The sequence below is a fragment of the Sciurus carolinensis genome, chromosome 8 (genome assembly GCF_902686445.1).
Source record: "Sciurus carolinensis chromosome 8, mSciCar1.2, whole genome shotgun sequence".
Lineage (NCBI taxonomy): Eukaryota > Metazoa > Chordata > Mammalia > Rodentia > Sciuridae > Sciurus > Sciurus carolinensis.
The window spans coordinates 148,028,826-148,047,096 of NC_062220.1; the positions used below are offsets into that span (position 1 = coordinate 148,028,826).

The window sequence follows — 18,271 nt, forward strand, 5'->3', positions numbered from 1 at the left end:
CCCAGGAGTGCTCTAACACCTAGCGACATCCCCAGTCCTTTTTATTTTTTGAGACAGTGTCTCAAAAGTTGCTGAGGGCCTCGCTAAATTACTGAGCGAGGCTGGCCTCAAACTTGCAATCCTCCTGCCTCAGCCCCCCAGGTTGCAGGATGACAGACGTGCCGCAGTCGGCTGACCTGTGCGCCGCATCGATCGCACCTCAATGAGTGTGATGTAAAAACGTGCAGCGGGCTTCGACTACTGCAGCTCAAACCGCCTGGCCGGGAGGCAAATCAGGGAAAACCAGACAACTGTCAGAAAGTCCTGGCCCCGGGCACCTCCACAGCGCCCGCCTCCCACCCCAGCCATGCCCAGGACGAGCCCCACGCCAGCCGCGTGCTGCATTCTCCACGGCTAACGGACGCCCCCTGCCTGGAAGGGGCTGCTCCACATTCCACTGGAAACCTACCCGCCTCAAGGCCAAGGCCAGAACGCCCAGCTGCCTCCACCCCGTGGGTCTCGGGATGCCCTGAAGGCCGCCTTCCCCTGCTTCCCCTCTTCCTGAGCCCCGCTACGTGGGTGAGCCTACGGATCCCATCTGGATCATTCTGCCCATCTGTCAGTGAAGGACGCTGACCGCTGGCCACCCAGGAGACGGCCACACGGGAGTGGGTGGTGAGGCCACAGCGCCCTGGGTCCCGCATTGACTGACAGGCATCCTCAGCAGAGCTCCTGGGGACGAGGGACCAGGCAGACCCGGCAGAGCCCCCCTGGATGCTGCCACCGCTCACTCCCCCTCCTCTCCACCCCCTCGGCCGCCAGAAAGGGAGGCTGAGCCAGCAGCCGGGCTGCAGGGAGGCCTGGAATGTCCGGTCCTCCTTGCTGGGAGCCTCCTGGCGTGGCCAGGCTGGTGTCCTTGGACCAGCCCCGCCCGGCCAGGAGACAGGCCTGAGCTCCCAGCAGCCACGGCCGGCGGCTCTGGCCTGGCCCCGCTCCTTCACCCAGCCTCGCCTTCCCGTCCTCCATAAGACCCCAGCTAACCCTGCCGCTCGCCTGTGGAAACCCTGGGGAGAGCGCCCTCCCGCCCTGGCTCCGTGGGGCTCCCCGCCCGCACTGCGGCCTTTCTCCAGCTAAGCTGCTGGGGTCGTCCGGAGAAAGACCCTCTCCCACCTCCAGTCCCCGTGACTTAGACGAGCACCTGGGGCCAGTCCCGAGACTCAGGAGTGGACAGTCAGCACACTAGACCTCGAGCACAAGAGGCTCCGGGAAGGGCCCATGCAGGGGTCCCTGAGATGTCTGCTGGGACTCTGGGTAAAGAAGCAGTTTCTTCCCACGGCAATTGCTAGGTTGGCCGAGTCCCCGGGGCCACTATGTGGCAAGAGCCGGCTTGAGAACCACACCAATGTGGAGGAAGCAAACCTGAGAGAAGGGCCGAGGATTCCTGAGCGTCTGGAACCAGCTGCACCTGAAGCTATTCCTAACTGAAGCTTCCAGTCACAGTCGATGAATTTCTTGTTCTTCCCTCCTTAAACCATTTGATTTAGGTTTATGTCACACGTAGCTAAACGCAGGGGCCCTAGCCTGTTCCTTTAAAGATTCCTCCCAAGCACACTCCTGCACTCTCGGCCACTCAGGAGGTCAAGGCAGGAGGACCACAAGTTTGAAGGCAGCCTGGGCAAGTCAGCAGGACCCTGTCTCTGAATGGAAAGGCCGGGAGGCGGGGATGCAGCTCAGGGGTGTGCCCAGCAGGCGCAGGGCCCTGGGTTCAATTCCGGGGACCACAGGATACAGACTCCTCCTCCCCGCGTGCCCGCGGCAGACCTGGGCGCAGACCCTGACTCCAGCCCAGGAGCTGCTCCTCCTGCAGACCCCACCCGCCCCGCCCCGCCAGCTGCCCCTGCTGTTCCTGGCACACCAGGCGTGTCGGGCACCACCTCACGCGGGGCTGCCTCAGGCACGCGCTGCTGGTCTCCGCATTTCCGCCCAGGCATCTGCTGGGGACGTGGGGGAGATCACACCCTCGCGGCCACCCTTGGCCACCCTTGGCCACCTGGGGACAGGAGCTTGTCCCCGAACGTCCTGCTGCAGAGAGAGGGTTCTGGGGTGTTCTGTGGGCTTTTTAGAGGCCCCGTGGGACTGCGCTCCCAGGCCTGGGGCGGTGACCTCCAAGCCACCCGCTCCGACTCACCTGCCCTCCTCCCGTCTCCCTCTGACTAATCGATGACCTGCCAAGAAACGCCCCTTCTCCAGCTCTGCCGTGAGGGACCCAGGCTGACAGGACTCCCCACTGCAGTCCCCTCCCCAGCAGAGGCGGCCGCTGTGCCCAACCTGGCCCCCCGGCCTCTGAGGCGCCCAGCCCCCTGCCCGCACTGCTTTTGGCTTTCATTCTTGGGATTGAACGCAAGGGCACTTCCACCGAGCCCCAGCCCCAGCCCTTTTATCTTTTATTTAGAGACAGGGCCTCGCTAAGTGCTGAGGCTGGCTTTGAACTTGTGATCCTCCTGCCTCGGCCTCCCCAGCCACTGGGATTACAGCCCCGGCTTCAGGGCTCTGGGGCTGAACGCTACCGAATGAACGGGCCCTGCTTTGCTTGTTCATCAATCAGCCCAACTGATGGCCGATGGATGGACGTCTATGAACTGCTGTGAACGTCCACGCAGGGGTTTCTGTATGGACACACGGGCCCACTCTCCAGGCTTGTCCAGAAGGGCATCGCTGGGCCACACGGTATGTGACCACTGGCCAGCGGCTGTCTCCCCTGCTCAACTGTGGGCTCCACGTGGACAGGGACCAGGCCAGTGTCTGCCCACCCTGTCACCCCCGTGTCTGCCACGGGGCCGCCAATTATCTGAATGAGTGAGTGAGGCTGGTGTCTGACCTGAGCCCCCGGCGCTCGAGTTCCAGGCCCAGCTAGCCTCTGTCCAGCTGTGTGTCTTCAGGCCCGCAGCTCCTCTCTGTTCCTCCACTGTCTTACGTCCAATGGAGAAAACAAGGCAACTCTGCCTGCCTCCCGCCAGTCCCGACACCCTCCCCCACGCCTCAGCGCCCCCTCCAGCTCACCTCCGGCTCCTCTTCCCCGTTCTGGCTGACCTCTCCCTGTAGCCTTTCTCGAAGCTTCCCAAGTTCTGCCCTCAGGCTGCCCATCTCCTGCTCCTTGGTCTGCAGATCTGCCTCCAGCTCCACCTTCTGTTCGATTAGGGCCTTCCCCTGGGCTTCTACCACTGTGACCCGGTGTCGAAGGTCGTGGTTGATCTTCATTAGCCGCGTCTGCTGCTGCTGCAGCTGTAGAAAGAGGGACGTCATTGTGTAGGGCTGCCAGGGACAGTAGCTCAGGATGTGCACTGCACAAGAGCAAACCATCTTCTGGTATGCCAGGCATTCTATTGATCTTTACTTGTTTAAAAGTTGTTCATGTTCTTAGGACTCTTGAGACCAGAGATGGGCAATTCATATATTTACTAAGGTAACTTTATGGCAGATGGAAGCGCAGTGTCTTGTTAGAATCAATACCTTACAACAATTTCCCAACAGATGGAAATTACATGCCTCAATAAGGAGGGTCATTATCCGATTCAGGCGGAGACACGGAGACACCGTAGGCCCCGGGAGCAGCCAGGACCCTGCTGAGTCTGCCTTACACAGGCACAAAGCAGGTGGGCTAGAGGAAGCCCCAGGGCCCTGGGACCTGCCCAGGGGGGTCTCTGGCCATGCCCGTTCCCTTCTGTGCTTCCAGTGGAGACTCCACTAATAATGATTGGAGGCTGAGCCTCCAAGGATGCCCACCCTCGGAGACCAGCGAACGAGACGGGAACCTCGGGAGGGGAGGGTCCAGGCTCGTGCTGGTGCCGCCACTTACGGCCTCGACATCCTCGTTCTTCAGGCCCAGCTCCCGGTCCTTGGCCCGGATCTCGTCCCGCTGCTTGTCCACCACCTCCTTCAGCTTCTTCATCACCTGGCGCTCGCGCTCCGACATGCCTGGGAAGGACACCCGCCCGTGATTCCTCCTGCCGCAGCAGCTGCTCCGCCCGGAACCAGCCCCCTCCAGCGCCTCCGCCACCCGCCACTGTGGCTGCCCAGCACCTGCCTGGTCCCCTGGTCCCTCCCGGTTCATCCGCCTCAGGGCCTTTGCCCAGACTCCCACCCTTCCCTGCGGCCTCCAGGCTCGGCCTCAGTCCGGCCCCACCTGCACGCGGGCGCCTCCCTGACCCCCGCAACGCAGCGGTTCTGTCATGGAGGAGAGAAGGCAGAGCCCCGGGCCGGCCAGGCGCTGGCTCCAGGGCTGGCTCTGCCACCTGCTGCCCGTGTGGCTCTGGGCGCTCCTCTTTCAGCCTCAGTTTCCTCCTCTATAAAGTGGGGAGGTGACCGTACCTCCCCCAGGGCTGCTCTGAGGCTGGACGAGTGACACACAGGCCTTGAGGATGCGCCTGGCACAGCGAGTGGTCAGGGGCTGCTGCCCAGGGCGGCCTTGCTCACGGCCATCCACCCTGACCCTGCGCCAGCCCCAGCAGACGGGTGGGCCAGCAGGACAGGCCGCGGCTGACCCTCCCCATCACACCGCCGGCCACGGTTACTGGACGGAGGACGGTGCCGCATGCGTGAACCCAGGGGGCACAAACGACGGGCGGATTTGCTGCCCGGCCCCAACGGGGTCTTCCCACCGCCCCCTCCTGCACGGGCACCAGCAGCCCGCGTCCTCCCGAGCGTGTGATCCGCCACACGGTGAGGCCTGCCTGCCCTGCGGAGCCGGGCTGCCCAGCGACACCCGCGAGGGGAGCCGTCCCGCCCACACGCAGGCTGGCTGAGGGACAGGGACAGGCTCCTCCTGCATGCTCCCCTGTTTGATCTCGTTCCCAACCCTTGGAGGTGGCATTAGCCCCATTTTGAGAAACGGGAGGCTGAGGCCCAAGGCCAGACTCTTCAGAGAGGCTGCGCCGGCAGCGTGCAGCGCTGGGACTCAAACGCAGGGCCTCCTTTCCACCCGGCGAGGCCGCCTCGCCAAGACTCAGGAGGCTGCGGGAGGTCAACAGGCCATGGCACTGGGGCCAGCGCCAGCCCACTGCTCCCAGACGGGACCACCTGCTGCGAGTGACGCAGGGCTTTTTGGACGTCCACACCCCGGAAGGCCGTCCTCAACTATTTATCGAGCAGCTGCTGGGTACGCGATCCTGAGCGAGTCATGGGGGAGGCGGGGGCACGGCAGACACAACAAGTGACACGGGACCCAGTGCGGACGGTGGCTGCGGGAAGCTGGACCGAGTGCCACACAGGCCAGGCACATTTAGGCTGGGTTCCATCCCCAGCTCCGCCAAAAGAAAGGAAAGACGCGGTTAGCGAAGAGGAACTCAGGGCACTGGGGAGGCGGGCCCTAGGCCCAGCGACCGACGTCCCTAAAAGGGAAAGGATGGAGATGAGACAGAGGAGGTGGCCATGGGAGCCGGGGCAGGGACGGGGTGACAGCCGCAGGGCAGGGGCCTGAGGGGAGCCAAAGGGGCCAGGGAGGAGCCGTGGCTTAGATCTGAAGTGTCCCCAACACACTCCTGCGTGAGGCAAGGCAAGAATCTGCAGAGGCGAAATCACTGGGTTCAGAGGCTTTAACCTCTGACTCGAGGGAACACGCCTGTCATCCCGGCAACTAGAGACTGAGGCCAGCGGGTCGCAAGTTCAAGGCCAGCCTCAGCGGTTTAGTGAGACTCCAAGCAAGTTTGTGAGACCCTGTCTCAACATAAAAAATGAAAAGGTTTGGGGGAGGCTCAGGGGTGCGGCTCCCAGGGTTCGACCCCTAGTAGCCACACCCCCCCAAAAGAAGGCCTTCAGCCGAGCAGTGCGTTAGTGGGGACAGGGATGAGGGGGTGGCACTGCAGGCAGCAGGTGTGGCTGGAGGCGAGGTCCCTGGGGTGTGCTCTGGGCTTCCGTCTTGTCCTCTGAAACGCCCACCCAACCCCCCGTGGAGTTCCGCCTCACCTGGGCCCAGAGCCACGGAGCCCGCATTGCATAGACTGAGCCTCGGGAACGGCGGGCCAAAGTAAATTTCCCCTCCTCTACCTTGACCTTGCCGCGTCTGATGGTCACAGCAAGGAGCTGAGCCAACAGAGCCATCCTCCCTCAGAGCTTCTGGCCCTGGGGCACGGACACCTCGCACTCTGGCCTGTGAGAGGCCACGTTTCCTTGCTGAAGCCGCCCAGTTTCTTACAGCAACGGGTCATGGCAGCCCCAGGAAACCCACACAGCAGACACCGGGGAAAGGCCCAGAGGGGGTGCCCGCCGGCGTCCACTGGGCTGAAATTCATACCAAGCAATTCTGGGTTCAGCTGGGAGGGAAAGTCAACAGCCGCCCTTGGGGATGTCTTTTATTGAGCGCTGACCCTGGAACAGCTGGGACCTGAGGACTGGACCCGTAAGTGACCCTCCCCAGAGACCCAGCTGTAAGGGCCGCCTGGGACTGCAGTCGGTCAGCCTGGGTCCAGCGCTCCTTGCGGCGGGGGCTCCACCAGCCATCTCCACGATGGGAAAGGGGCCTGTCCCCAGCCACAGGTGCCACGGGCCACAGACACACGGGTCCCTGATGGGCGAATGGATGAAAAAAAAGGTGCAGCCCAGCACCTGACGGAGAGCGGAGAGCTGTTCACCTCACCCAAGAGGAGGAAATCCCTCCGGGTCATTACCAAGGCCAAGTGGGCCAGACGCGCAGCACAGGAACCGCTTGCTGCAGGCCCCCGGGTGCGGGGCGGGAGGCCTGGCGGTGCCGGCCGGGGCGCTAGCTCTGTGCTGCGAAGCCTCAGTTTTGCAGGAGGAAGGCTCCTGGTGACAGTGCGCTTATCACGTGCACTTGACAGTGGCCAAGACGGCGGACCACGTGGCGTGTTCGCAGCCCCCCAAGACTCAGTACGAAAACATGCAAAACGCCCCACTGACCCTCTCCGCGATTCCCACGGGGAATCGCGGAAGGGGCCTTGAGACCGCTGCCTCCTGTCCCTTAGCTTCTTCCTAAGTACTAATTCTACCGCGGGCGCTTCCCGCTCCCCTCAGTCCGCCTGGACGGTGCGGTCGAGTCCCTCCGCTCCCGAGGACTGAGCTGACCTGCAGAGCCGCCTCCCGGTCCCCTGGCTTGGAGAGTGCATTACAGGTTCCCGCCCCAGCATTCAGACAGCTGCACCCCCAAATCCTCCGCCCGGCACCTGCTGAGTCACACCTGGCACAGGTTCAACCTCCGGCTTCCTTCTCTGGGGGACCTGTCTGTGGGACCCCACCCGTGGCTGCCGGCCGGCAGAGTCCAGGCCCCCCAGGCCACCCTCGGGAGCTGGAGCCATCCTCAGGCCACTGAAGAGCCTCTCAGATTAAGTGCACACACAGCTGCTTCCTGACAGCCCGGCTGGGACTGCGGCTGGGGAGCGGCCTGATGGAACCGGCCTGGGGCAGCTCAGAGCTGATGGAACCAGGCCCGGGGCAGCTCAGCCTCTGGGGCTTCAGGGGGGCAGGCAGGGCAGTTCCCAGGTTATTGGTGGAGGCCTCGTGTGCCCTGAGGAAATGTCACGCTTCAGGCACCTCAGTTAAGTTCAAAATTAGTTCCCGCACAGCCCAGCAATTCTGCTCCCAGACGCCAGCCCACCGAACCCAGAACAGCCACACAAATGCCTGCGGACAAAGGCGCAGGGCAGCCAAGGGGGAAAGAACCCGAGTCCAAGCGCTGTGCTCCATCCCTAAAACGGAGTAGCATTCAGCCACAGAGAACAAGGTAACTGCTGACAGCGCTCAAAAAGGGATGGAGCTGGAACATTACCTGGTAAGAGGATCAGACTCGAAGACCGAGTCCGCTGATCCCACCTGCACAAAACCCGAGGAGGCAGACCCCCGACGGGGCAGAGCAAGCCCGTGCTGCCAAAGCTCCCAGGATGCCAAGCCCATTGCCGATGCTGCCCCTCCTCTGCACTAACCCACCATGGTCTTCATGGACTGGCCGAGCTTGGACATCCTTCTGTCCACTTTTAAAAATAACACAGGGTCTACGGTGTGGCTCAGTGGTAGAGCGCTTGCCTGGCACCTGTGAGCACGTGTGATCCTCAGCACCACACAAAAATAAATTTAAAAAATAAAGATATCATATCCATCTATAATTAAAAGTATTTTTCTTAAAAACATAATAAAACATATATACGCTTTTTTTTTTTTTTTAATTTTTTGTACCCAGGGCTTGAATGTAGGGCTGCTTAACCACTGAGCCACATCCCCAGCCCTTTTTATTTTTTATCTTGAGACAGAGTCTTAATATGTTGCTTAGGGCCTCTTTAAGTTGCTGAGGCTGGCTTTGAACTTGTGATCCGGCTGCCTCGCCTCCTGAGAAGCTGGGGTTACAGGCGTGCGCCACCACACCTGGCTAAAAATACGCTTTTAGGATAAATTATTAAGTGCATGCAAATTTGAAAATCACCAGCTCTTCCTGGAGAACTGAATTTTTTATCGTTATGAAGTAACCCTCGAACGGTGTTTTTGCCTGAAAAGACATTTTTTTTCTTACATTCACACAGCTTTCCTTTGGAGTATCTCTGCCCTGTTTTTTACTTCCAATCTCTATGACTGACACAATCCAAGTCTTTGTGCCTGTGTGTGTGTGTGTGTGTGTGTGTGTCACTGGGGACAAAACCCAGGGCCTCACACACACCAGGCATGTGCTCCACCACCGAGCCACAATCACCCCACCGCCTGTCCCCATTTTTTTTGGCACTGGGGATTGAACCCAGGGGCGTTAACCACTGAGCTTCATCCCGAGCCCTCTGTATTTTTTTGTTTTTATTTTTAGGTGGTGCTGAGGATGGAACCCAGGCCCTCGCGTGTGCCAGGTGAGCGCTCCACCGCTGAGCCCCAGCCCAGCCCCTGCATCCTGTATTTAGCGGCAGGGTCTCACTAGTTGTTTAGGGCCTCATTAAGTTGCTGAGGCTGGTTTTGAACCCTCCATTCTTCTCACTCAGCCCCCCAAACAGCTGGGATGACAGGTCTGTGCCCTGCTGACCCCAGGAGTCTCCTGAGGCCTGAGAGGACAGGCTCTGACCTGCTGGCCAATCCAGGGCAGATGGGGTGCCCGAGGCCCAGCTGGAACCCACCGACCACCTTGTCTCCCAAGCAGCAGCAGAGAGCCTGAGGGCTCTGGGTCGCCGCCCACAGGATGTGACGGTGGAGTGGCCCCAGGGCCCGTCAGACCTGGGCCACTGTCCCCAGTTGCCTCTGGCAACCGAGTGCCAAGAGCCTCACATCTCTTCCCAGAGACCACAGCTCGGTGTCTGCGGGGCCAGGTGATGTGGCCTGCTGGCCCCCGGCCGGGGCCCTCCTCCCCGGACACTGGCCTCCCTGGTCTCTCGCTCCTGCCCCAGGGCCTCTGCACCACTTGCTTCTTGGCTTAGGTACCTGCAGGGCTCGCACTGTCCCCTCGCTAGGCTCGGCTGTGACGGCCCCTGTCCCTGTGGAAGCTGCAGGTCCCTCCTGCGCCCCTGGTCCAGCTCGTCTGCCGTGCGGCCGGCCCTGCAGCCACGCCGCCTTCTGTCCCGTGGTTTCTGTCCCCGTGGGAGGGGTCCTCCGCCTCACCCCCGCCCCCCGGCGGCCCTCTTACCTTCGTGCTTCTGGAACTCCTCCTCCGGGAAGCCGACGTCCTTGTGGGAGAGGCTGGTCACCAGCTGCTTGTTCTCCTCCTGCAGCTGCGCGATCTGGGAGAGGAGGTCCTGCGCCTCCCCCCGCCACACGTCCTCCACCAGCTCCAGCTCCTGCCGGCAGGGACGGGCGGTCACGGTCAGCCCGGGCAGCGGCCTCGCCCCCGCCCCTCGGGAGCATCTCAGGGGGCTGGGGCTCCGGGCCGCCCCGTTCCCGTGAGAACCAGGCCTTGGGCAGAAGGATGGAAAAGGCCGCAGGCACCCGTCTGATGCCGGCATCAATCGGGGACCAGGGCCCTTAGCGCCAGCTGGAACTGCCCTTCAGTCACCAGCCCCAGGCCACAGGGTCCCAGCCACCCCTGGGGGGTCATGGCCTCTGGTCTTTGAACAGACAGTTGGATAAACCTCTCTGCAAGGGACAAAGAGGCTGCAGAGACCCCAAGACGCCCAGGACGCCAGGGCCACTGCCCCACAGCTTCTCTTCAGGCGCCTGGAGCAACTGGCTGAACCACTCAGAGCCACCAATTCTCTCATTTGGGAACCAAAACATACAGGTCCACGAGGCAGATGTGGGGAGAAACAAGATCAGTCCATTAAAAGTATCCTATGGCCAGTGCAATGGCACAGGACTGCTCTGCTACTCGGGAGGCTGAGGCAGGAGGATCACGGTTAGAGGTCAGCCTCTGCAACTTAGCGAGGGTCTCAAAATAAAAAAGGGTTGGGGATGTGGCTCAGCAGTAAAGTAGCCCTGAGTTCCATCCCCAGGACCACAAACAACAACAAAACCGGTAATCTGTGGATGGCTGTAACCAAGAGCCACAGATAATCACAAGTGGTGACAAGGACATGAAGCGGCAGCTCCAATGGTAGCTTGTGGAAACAGAAGGGCGAAGACACACGTCCACACAAACACATGGGTGTGCATGCACATGGCGGCCTGAGGCGGAAACAACTGGAGGTCCACCGACTGACGAGCAGGTTAAAAAAAAACGTGTTGTATTCAGACACAAAATACCTCACGGGCATAAAAAGGCTGCCGGTTACATGAGCACATTTCTTTTCTTTTAGATACTGGGGACAGACCCTGGGGGCACTAGATCACTGAGTCACATCCCCAGCAACCCCCACTTTTTTTGTGTTTTATTTAGAGACAGGGTCTCGCTGAGTTGCTTAGGGCCTCGCTAAGTTGCTGAGGCTGGCTTTGAACTAGTGATCCTCCTGCCTCAGCCTCCCGAGCCGCTGGGATTATAGGCGAGGGCCACTGCGCCTGGCTAAGTCAAGGATCTTGAGGCGGGGTTGGTCCTGCATGATCAGGGTGGGTCTGTGTCACGGGGTCCTCATAAGAGGGAGGAAGGGGAGCCAGGTTCAGAGTTAGAGGCCACGCAGCCTCGAAACAGAGATCTGGGTTAGATCTGAAGATGCTGCCACGCTGGCTGTGAAGACAGAGGAAGGCGCCGCACACCCAGGACTGCAGCCGGTGTCCTGCAGTTGGAAAAGGCAAAGGCATGGACTGTCCTCTGGAACCTCCAGGAGGAACAGAGCCTCCCTCACGCCTTGGATTTACTTTACCGTCGTTACTATTTGTGTGAGGTGCTGGGGTCAAACCAGGCTGCCCCGGGGTAAGCACGCGCTGTCCCGCAGCCGCCCCCAGCCCTGGCACCTGGACCCGACTTCCCTCCCGCAGAACTTCAGCCAGTATTATCCACATGGCTCTTATCCCCGTGGACCCAGATGCTGTATTACATGGTATCCACGTGTCAGGGACGGCACTGTCCAGTCCAGGAATAAATCTAGGCTGTTTTTACTTTTGGGGGGGGTTGGTTGTGGGGTCACTTTATTTTTAATTTTTTGAGGTACCAGGGATTGAACCCAGAGGTGCTTCACCACTGAGCTACATGCCCAGCCCTTTTTATTTTGAGACCTTGAATTTACAACCCTCCCGCCTGAGTCCCCAGAGGCCGGGCTGACGCGTGCACACCACGCCGGCCGCTTTTTCTTTGGAGCGAGGTCTTCCTGAGCTGCCCAGGTGGCCTGCAACTGGCAACCCTCCGGCCTCAGCCTCAGCCTCAGCCGCCTGAGCCACTCAGGGGCGGGAAGCCACAGGAGATGAAGAATGGACGTCAGCTTTCTGTTCTTCTGTTCCCTTCTGAGGTCCACGTCAGAGAGCAGGTCCTTGCCCCTGGGCTGACCGGGGGGAATTTAATCCCGTCTCATGCAGCTGAAAAGGCTGCTGCCGGAAGTTCCTGCTGACCCATCAGGTCCTTTGACTTCTCTCAGCACCAGCCGTCCTCAAACCCCTTCTCCAGCCTACCAGGGCCGCTCCTCCCACCTCCCACTGGTCCTCTCTCTCATTCCCTCGGCTCCAGCCACGCTGGCCTTATTTGTGTTCTTCGCGGAGCTACATGCATTCCTGCCCCAGGACCTTTGCACCTGCGGTGTCTGCAACCTAGAGCCTCCCCCAGACCTCTCTGTGGCTGGCTCCTGCACTGCACTCGAATCTCAGCTCAGAAGGACCTCCTCGGAGAAGACCTCCTGTCTCCCCGTCTAGTACACCTCCACTGGTCAGTCCCTTTCAGGTCTCCCTGTTTGATTTCCTTCATGGCACTTAATCACAATCTGATATGTTTTTAAAAAAATTACTTCCTAGGATGGTGAGTTCAATGGCAGCCTCAGCAACTCAGCGAGGCACTTAGCAACTCGGCCAGACCCTGTCTCTAAAGAAAATAGAAAAACGGGCTGGGGATGTGGCTCTGAGGTGAAGTGGGTTCAGTCCCCCGTACCAAAAACAAACACAAAAAAACGCCCCTTCTAGCCGCATGCAGTTCGCCTATAACCCCAACTACTCAGGAGGCCAAGGCAGGAGGATCACAAGTCTGGGGCCAACCAGAGTAACTTAGTGAGACCCTACCGCAAAATAAAAAATAAAAAGGGCCGGGGATGTGGCTCAGTGGTAAAGTGCCCCTGGGTTCAACCCCCAGCACCAAAAATAAAATCTAAAACAATCTACCTTCTCACATGAGAATTGTAGCAGCGACAGAGCAGCCGCAAGTAACCTGTGCCTGTCAGCCTTGAAAGGAGGCTGGTCTGGATGCAGCAGGCAGGAGAGGCCAGACACACACCAGAGCTCAACAAGGCAGAGGGAGGAAAGACGCAGCAGCGTCCCCTCGACGACCTTCGCACTGAGCGAATGTACGCTGGGATGAAAACATTCTGGACAGACCAGGCTCTTTAAAGTACAGTGAATTTCACCTCTTCTGTTCTTTTACCACGTTCTGTATCTTTCTTTCTTTCTTTTTTATAGTGCTGGAAATCAAACCCAGGGCCTCATGCAGGCCAGACTGAGCCTCATCCCCAGTCTGCCACATTCTATTTCTTTTATTTTTTGGTACTGGGGATGGAACCCAGCGGCACTTCACCATTGAGCTTCATCTGCAGTCCTTTTAATTTTTATTTAGAGACAGAGTCTCACTGAGTTGCTTAGGGCCTCACTAAGTTGGTGAGGCTGGCCTTGAACTTGCAATCTTCCTGCCTCAGCCTCCCAAGTTAATGGAATTACAGGTGTGCACCTCCACACTTGACCGTCACATTCTATTTCGATGAACTAAAAGGCAAGAGCCTTTGTCTGTCATGGTCACTGCAACCACCCAATGCCCAGAACAGTGCCTGGTCCATAGTAGGTTCTTGAGAAACACCTGTGTTGAGACAGGGCAGGTACATGGGCGTGCGGGCTGCTTATGTCTATACGGTTGCATCCACACAGCCACTGCTTTCTAAAGACTGTCATGCCAGGCACAGTGACGCATGCCTGTCATCCCAGAGGGTTGGGAGGCTGAGGCAGGAGGATCATGAGTTCAAAGCCAGCCTCAGCAGAAGCGAGGCACTAAGCAACTCAGTGAGACCCTGTCTCTAAATAAAATACAAAATAGGGCTGGGGATGGAGCTCAGGGGTTGAGGGCCCCAGAGTTCAATCCCCAGTACCCCCAAAACTAAATAAATAAAATAAAATAAAGATGGTGGAGTTTTCCCTGTCTTCTGTCACCCCATCACCCTCCCGCTGCCTGACATGAGGACCCGGTTTTGCTCTGCCCTGCGTCACCGTCACCGTCACCGGAGGGCACCTTGCAGCTGTGGCGCAGGAACAGTGTTGCAGACTGAGCAACAGAAAGAAGAGAACAGGTCTGCGGCCTAGGCTGTCGGCTGGGCAGAGCTGAGCGAGCCCAGGGGTCTGTGGGTGGACGGCCACTGCCGCCAGACTCGGCTGGCCGCGGGAGGGAAGGAAGGCGGGAGCGGAGGACAGGACACACCAACCGCTCACTCACAACATTCTCGTGGAGATGGCACCCTGAAGGATCATCAGAGCCGAGAAGGATCGCCAGGAGTCTCTCCTCCTCCAAGAACGGCAAGGGCAGGGCTGCTGCTGACGCCCTGTTTACAAACACGCCCGCCTGGACACCCAGGGCCGTGAGCTGACCGCATTCCAGAAGCAACAAGTGCAGCTGGCTAAGGACCCTCCAGCCTCAGGCCTGGTGACGGCGGCTCCCGGTGCCAGCCCAGCAGGGGCAGGACTAGAGTCTCCGCCCCAGGGCTTCTGTGGGACCTGGGCTGAGCTTCGGGCCCTGAAATTAACGGCAGCTTCAGGGGACGATTTCAGCTCCCTTCCTCCAGGGCCCGTGGGAGAGACAGAGGCACCCGGGGCAGGAGCGGAGGTGTCTGGGGTGGGGGGTCCCCATCTTAGCCTCTGGGCACCTCGGTGAGGGTTCGCCGCAAAGCCCCTGCTAGGCAGGCTCTGGTCTGAGCCCTCCATGCGTATTAACCCCCACCTACAAGCTGGGGACCCGGTTAACCCACTTTACAGCTGAGGAAACCGAGGCACAGAGCAGTTAGGTGACTTGCCCAGGATCACACAGCCTGTGAGTGCTGCAATTTGAAACCAGGCTCTCCGGCTCTGAAGTCCCTGCTCCCAGGAATCTTGAAACTAATCACAGGACTTGGGCATGTTCAAGTTCCCAGTGTGACCTTGGTCACCCAACCCGTAGGGGCTCCGATTTCCTCCTGACCCCAGGGCACAGGATCCCTGAGGACCAACACGGCGGCCCTGGCCGTGAGTGGTCTTCATAGTCACCCGGGCTCACGGCTGCGCATACCCAGCTGTGGCCATTTTCCTTGAAAACACAGATTCCTCCCAGCATTCCATGGATGATGGCCTGCCAGAGAGGTTCAGAGAGGTCAACTGTACTTCCTGAGGCCACCCAGCAAGCCAGGGCCTGCTCCGACCCCCCAAGGAAAGGCGTTTCCTCCCATTCTCATTCTGGAGGGTCTGCCAGGAGCTCCAGGCCTGAGGTTAGGGCAGGAAACCACACGTCTCCCACTTCCTGTTCCCCAGGCACCTCGTCTGGACAGTGGGGAGGCCCCGATTCAAAAAGACTTCTGCTCCCGGGGCGCAGGCCAGTCCCTAGAGCAGCCCCAAATCAACCCCTTCCCCCAATTTCAGCAGAGCAGGAGGAGACACTGAATTACCTCCACTGGGCCTGGGACTCTCTCATGGCTCACAGGACACATTCCTCCCGACTCTGACCCTCTGTTTCCTCATCTGTAAAATGAAGTCCTACCTCACAGAGTTCTGTGAGGACTGAAGATAAAATCAAGGCAGGAAAAGCAGTTCAGAATACAGGTCTAAGGGAACCCTGGGAAGAAAGTTGCACATGTAAGCCCAGAGACTGGAGGCTTAGTGGCTTGGAGGTCACATATCACTGCTCTGGGGGCACCCGGGGTAGGATTTAAAAAAAAAGGGCTCTGGTGTGACTGGTGTAATGTCTCCTAGGGTCACTCTGAAGGGCAGGGGACTTATTTGGCCTGGGGAAGAGAATAATAATATCTAAGCGCTTTACCTACATCATCACATTTAATAAGAACCGTGGGTTCTATTTTGATCATCATTTAACAGATGAGGCGACAAAGCACAGAGAGGTTCAGCAACTTACCCAAGGTCACACACCTACTAAGGGGGTGAAGGTGGCACTGGCACTCAGGTCTGACGCTAAAGAAGTGCTCTGAGTCTCTTGGTGATACAGGCCAACTGCCCCTGGCTTGTCAGAGAGGGTCAGGGGCCTCCGTCCCTCACCCAGGGCGGACTGGATGCTTCCTGCCTTAACCTCAGCCCTGGACGCTCCAGCCCTGGGCGCGCCTGGCAGACCCTCAGGGCTGAGAAAGGGAGCAAGCCGCCTTTCCTTGGTCGAGTCCCTGCACGCACAGCCGCATCGCGGCCACCTGCGAGTTGCGCAAGTTGAAGGGGCGTGGGGTCCCAGAGCCCCCCGCCCGGGTGCGCGGACTGCGGCCACTGCCCACCTTCTGGTGCTTGCGCTCCTTCTCGATGCGGTCCATCCTCTCCAGGCGCAGGCGGTCCAGCTCCAGGCGCAGCTCGTCCAGCTCGGGCGCGACGTGGTGGCGACTGACCAGCACCTCCAGGATCTCCAGGACCCTCACGACCTTGGGCATGAGGCGCGCGATGGCCTCGCAGCCGTGCTGGTCAATGACCCGCTCGAACTCGTGGCCCACGAGCGACGCGATGTCGTACACGTCCATGACGGTCAGCTCGGCCACGTTCTTCTCCAGCGCCGACTCGGCCGCCAGCGCCGACCCCCGCTCCTCCTCCATGGCCGCTCGGGCCTCTCCCCCGCCAACTAGTGCAACTCCCAAACTTGCCGGCCGCGGCCAGGGCAGCGCCGGCCGGGCCCACCCCGCGCCGCGCCGGGCCGTCCGCTCGGCGGGCCCGCGGCCAGGGCGCCCCGGGGGCGCGGCGGGCGGCGGGCGCGCGGCCGAGGGCGCGGGGCGCGCGCGTGCGCAGGCCCGGCGCCTCCCAAGTTGGAGCCGAGTTGGGCGCAATGGAGGCGCGGGTCCTGCGGGAGCCCGGCCGCCGCCGGAGGAAGGGCGGGCGGCGCCTCGGGGAAACTTGCGCGGCGCGGGGAGAGCGGCGGCCGCGGCCCCGCAGAGGCGCGCGCCCCGCCCGCCGCCCCCGGCCCGCCGCCCTCGCTCCCCGCGCCTGGCTCCTCCTCCCGCCGCCAGGGAGGGGTCGGCCGGCCGGCGGAGGGGGTGGCGGCGCCGCCTGGCGCGCCGGACGGCTCGCCGCCGGGGGGCGGGGACGTCGCCTGGGCGAGGCGCCGAGGCGCCGGCGGTGGGCGCGGGACGGCGCTGCGCCCGGGCAGCGCGTGGGACCCCGGCCCGCGGGCCCCGCGCCGATCGGCTCGCCGGAGCAGCGGGCGGCGCCTGCCGCGCTCCCGCAGGGTGACCCCGGGGAGGGACGCACGAGCGCGGATCCGCGGTGCCCAGGGCCGCCGGCCGCCCTCCTCCTCGTGACTCGGACTCCCCTTCTCCGCGAAGGAGAGGCCGGGGTTCGCGTCCCGAGCCGCCTGTCCCTTCGGCCTTGCTAAGTCCACTTGGCGGCAGACCCCGACCCACCCGGGAGAGCCGTTCCTGCCACGCGCCCTTCCCGCTCCCCACGCTTGGGTAAGGGACCCCCGGACTCCCACCAGCCGTCCCCAGCTGGAGTGCGCTCGGCCTCCGGAGCGGGGACACTCTAATTACAGGGTAGCCTCCACGCCCGCGCTGTGGGCTCTCAGTCCTTGAGGACCAGCTCTCGAGAGCCCTGTAGCCATCAGGGCCACCCCGCCCTGGCACATGTTGATTAGGGAAAAAAATGTAAAGGCGGGAGGTGTCGCTCGGGGCAGAGCATTTCCTAGTCCGTGCAGGATCCCGGTTCAAGCCCCAGCACCGAAAAAAGAAAAAGAAAAGAACAATTTTTTTTCGACCTTAGAAAATGTTGAGGGGCTGGGGTTGTGGCTCAGTGGTGCAGCACTTGCCTGGCACGCGTGAGGCCCTGGGTTCCATCCTCAGCACCACATAAAATAAATCAACAAAATAAAGGTATTGCGTCCATCTACAAACTAAAATATATATTAAAAAGCATTGAATATCGACTTTACATTTGGCTAAAAAATATGCAGTGCTAAATTATATATGTTTATGTATATAAATATGAAATATGATTTTACCATGTGTCGAGCATTATTCTGTGCTATACAAATGTCACCTCGTTTAATCCTAATTCTGTGGGTTCTCAGTGTGGCATGAGGCCTGCAGGGGGTCCACAGTAGCCAAAGATCTCAACAAAGTTGTCCCTTTTCCCAGAAGATAGCAGTATTAGGCTGGATGTTCTTCATGTATGTAAGTTCACTGCAAATCCCAGCAGACTGGATGCCAGAGCAGACCCAAGGATGCAGTGCTCTCTTTATGAGCTGGGCCTGGCACCAAATTACAAAAATACAAGACAGTGCTGGGTATGGTGGCTCATGTCTGTAGTCACAGCAAATCAGGAGGCTGAGGCAGGAGGATCACAAGTTTGAGGCCAGCCTCAGCACTTTAGGTCCTAAGCAAGTCTGTGCCTCAAAATAAAAAGTAAAAAAGGACTGGGATGTAGCTCAATGATAACAAGTCTCTGGGTTCAATCCCCAGTACAAAACAAAACAAAGGAAAAACACAAAACCACTGCTGTGGATGCTTAATTTGGAGCACAGCGTTATTTTTATTTAAAAGCCCGTAGGTGAACATGTAATATGTCTACTGTGTTTAATATTTTTTGAAAGAGTCGGTTTACATTTCTA

The 18,271-nt window shown here is 59.9% G+C and overlaps 1 protein-coding gene across 6 annotated transcripts in view; it reads right to left on the reverse strand.

The window, feature by feature from the left end:
* Nucleotides 1-16,663, reverse strand: part of Rilpl1 (Rab interacting lysosomal protein like 1) — a 31,156-nt gene extending 14,493 nt beyond the window's left edge. For 2 of the 6 annotated variants that reach the window (XM_047560891.1, XM_047560894.1), the window contains exons 1-4: nt 15,960-16,662; nt 9,578-9,728; nt 3,836-3,954; nt 3,040-3,261 (exon numbers count right to left, since the gene is read on the reverse strand). In XM_047560891.1, the coding sequence (XP_047416847.1) occupies nt 3,040-3,261; nt 3,836-3,954; nt 9,578-9,728; nt 15,960-16,268 (801 nt within the window). In that variant the 5' untranslated portion in view covers nt 16,269-16,662. Of the gene's footprint in view, nt 1-3,039; nt 3,262-3,835; nt 3,955-9,577; nt 9,729-15,959 lie in introns of all 6 variants that reach the window. The other 4 variants (XM_047560892.1, XM_047560896.1, XM_047560893.1 and 1 more) reach the window with 2 other exon arrangements.
* Between the last annotated feature and the right edge of the window lie 1,608 nt (nt 16,664-18,271).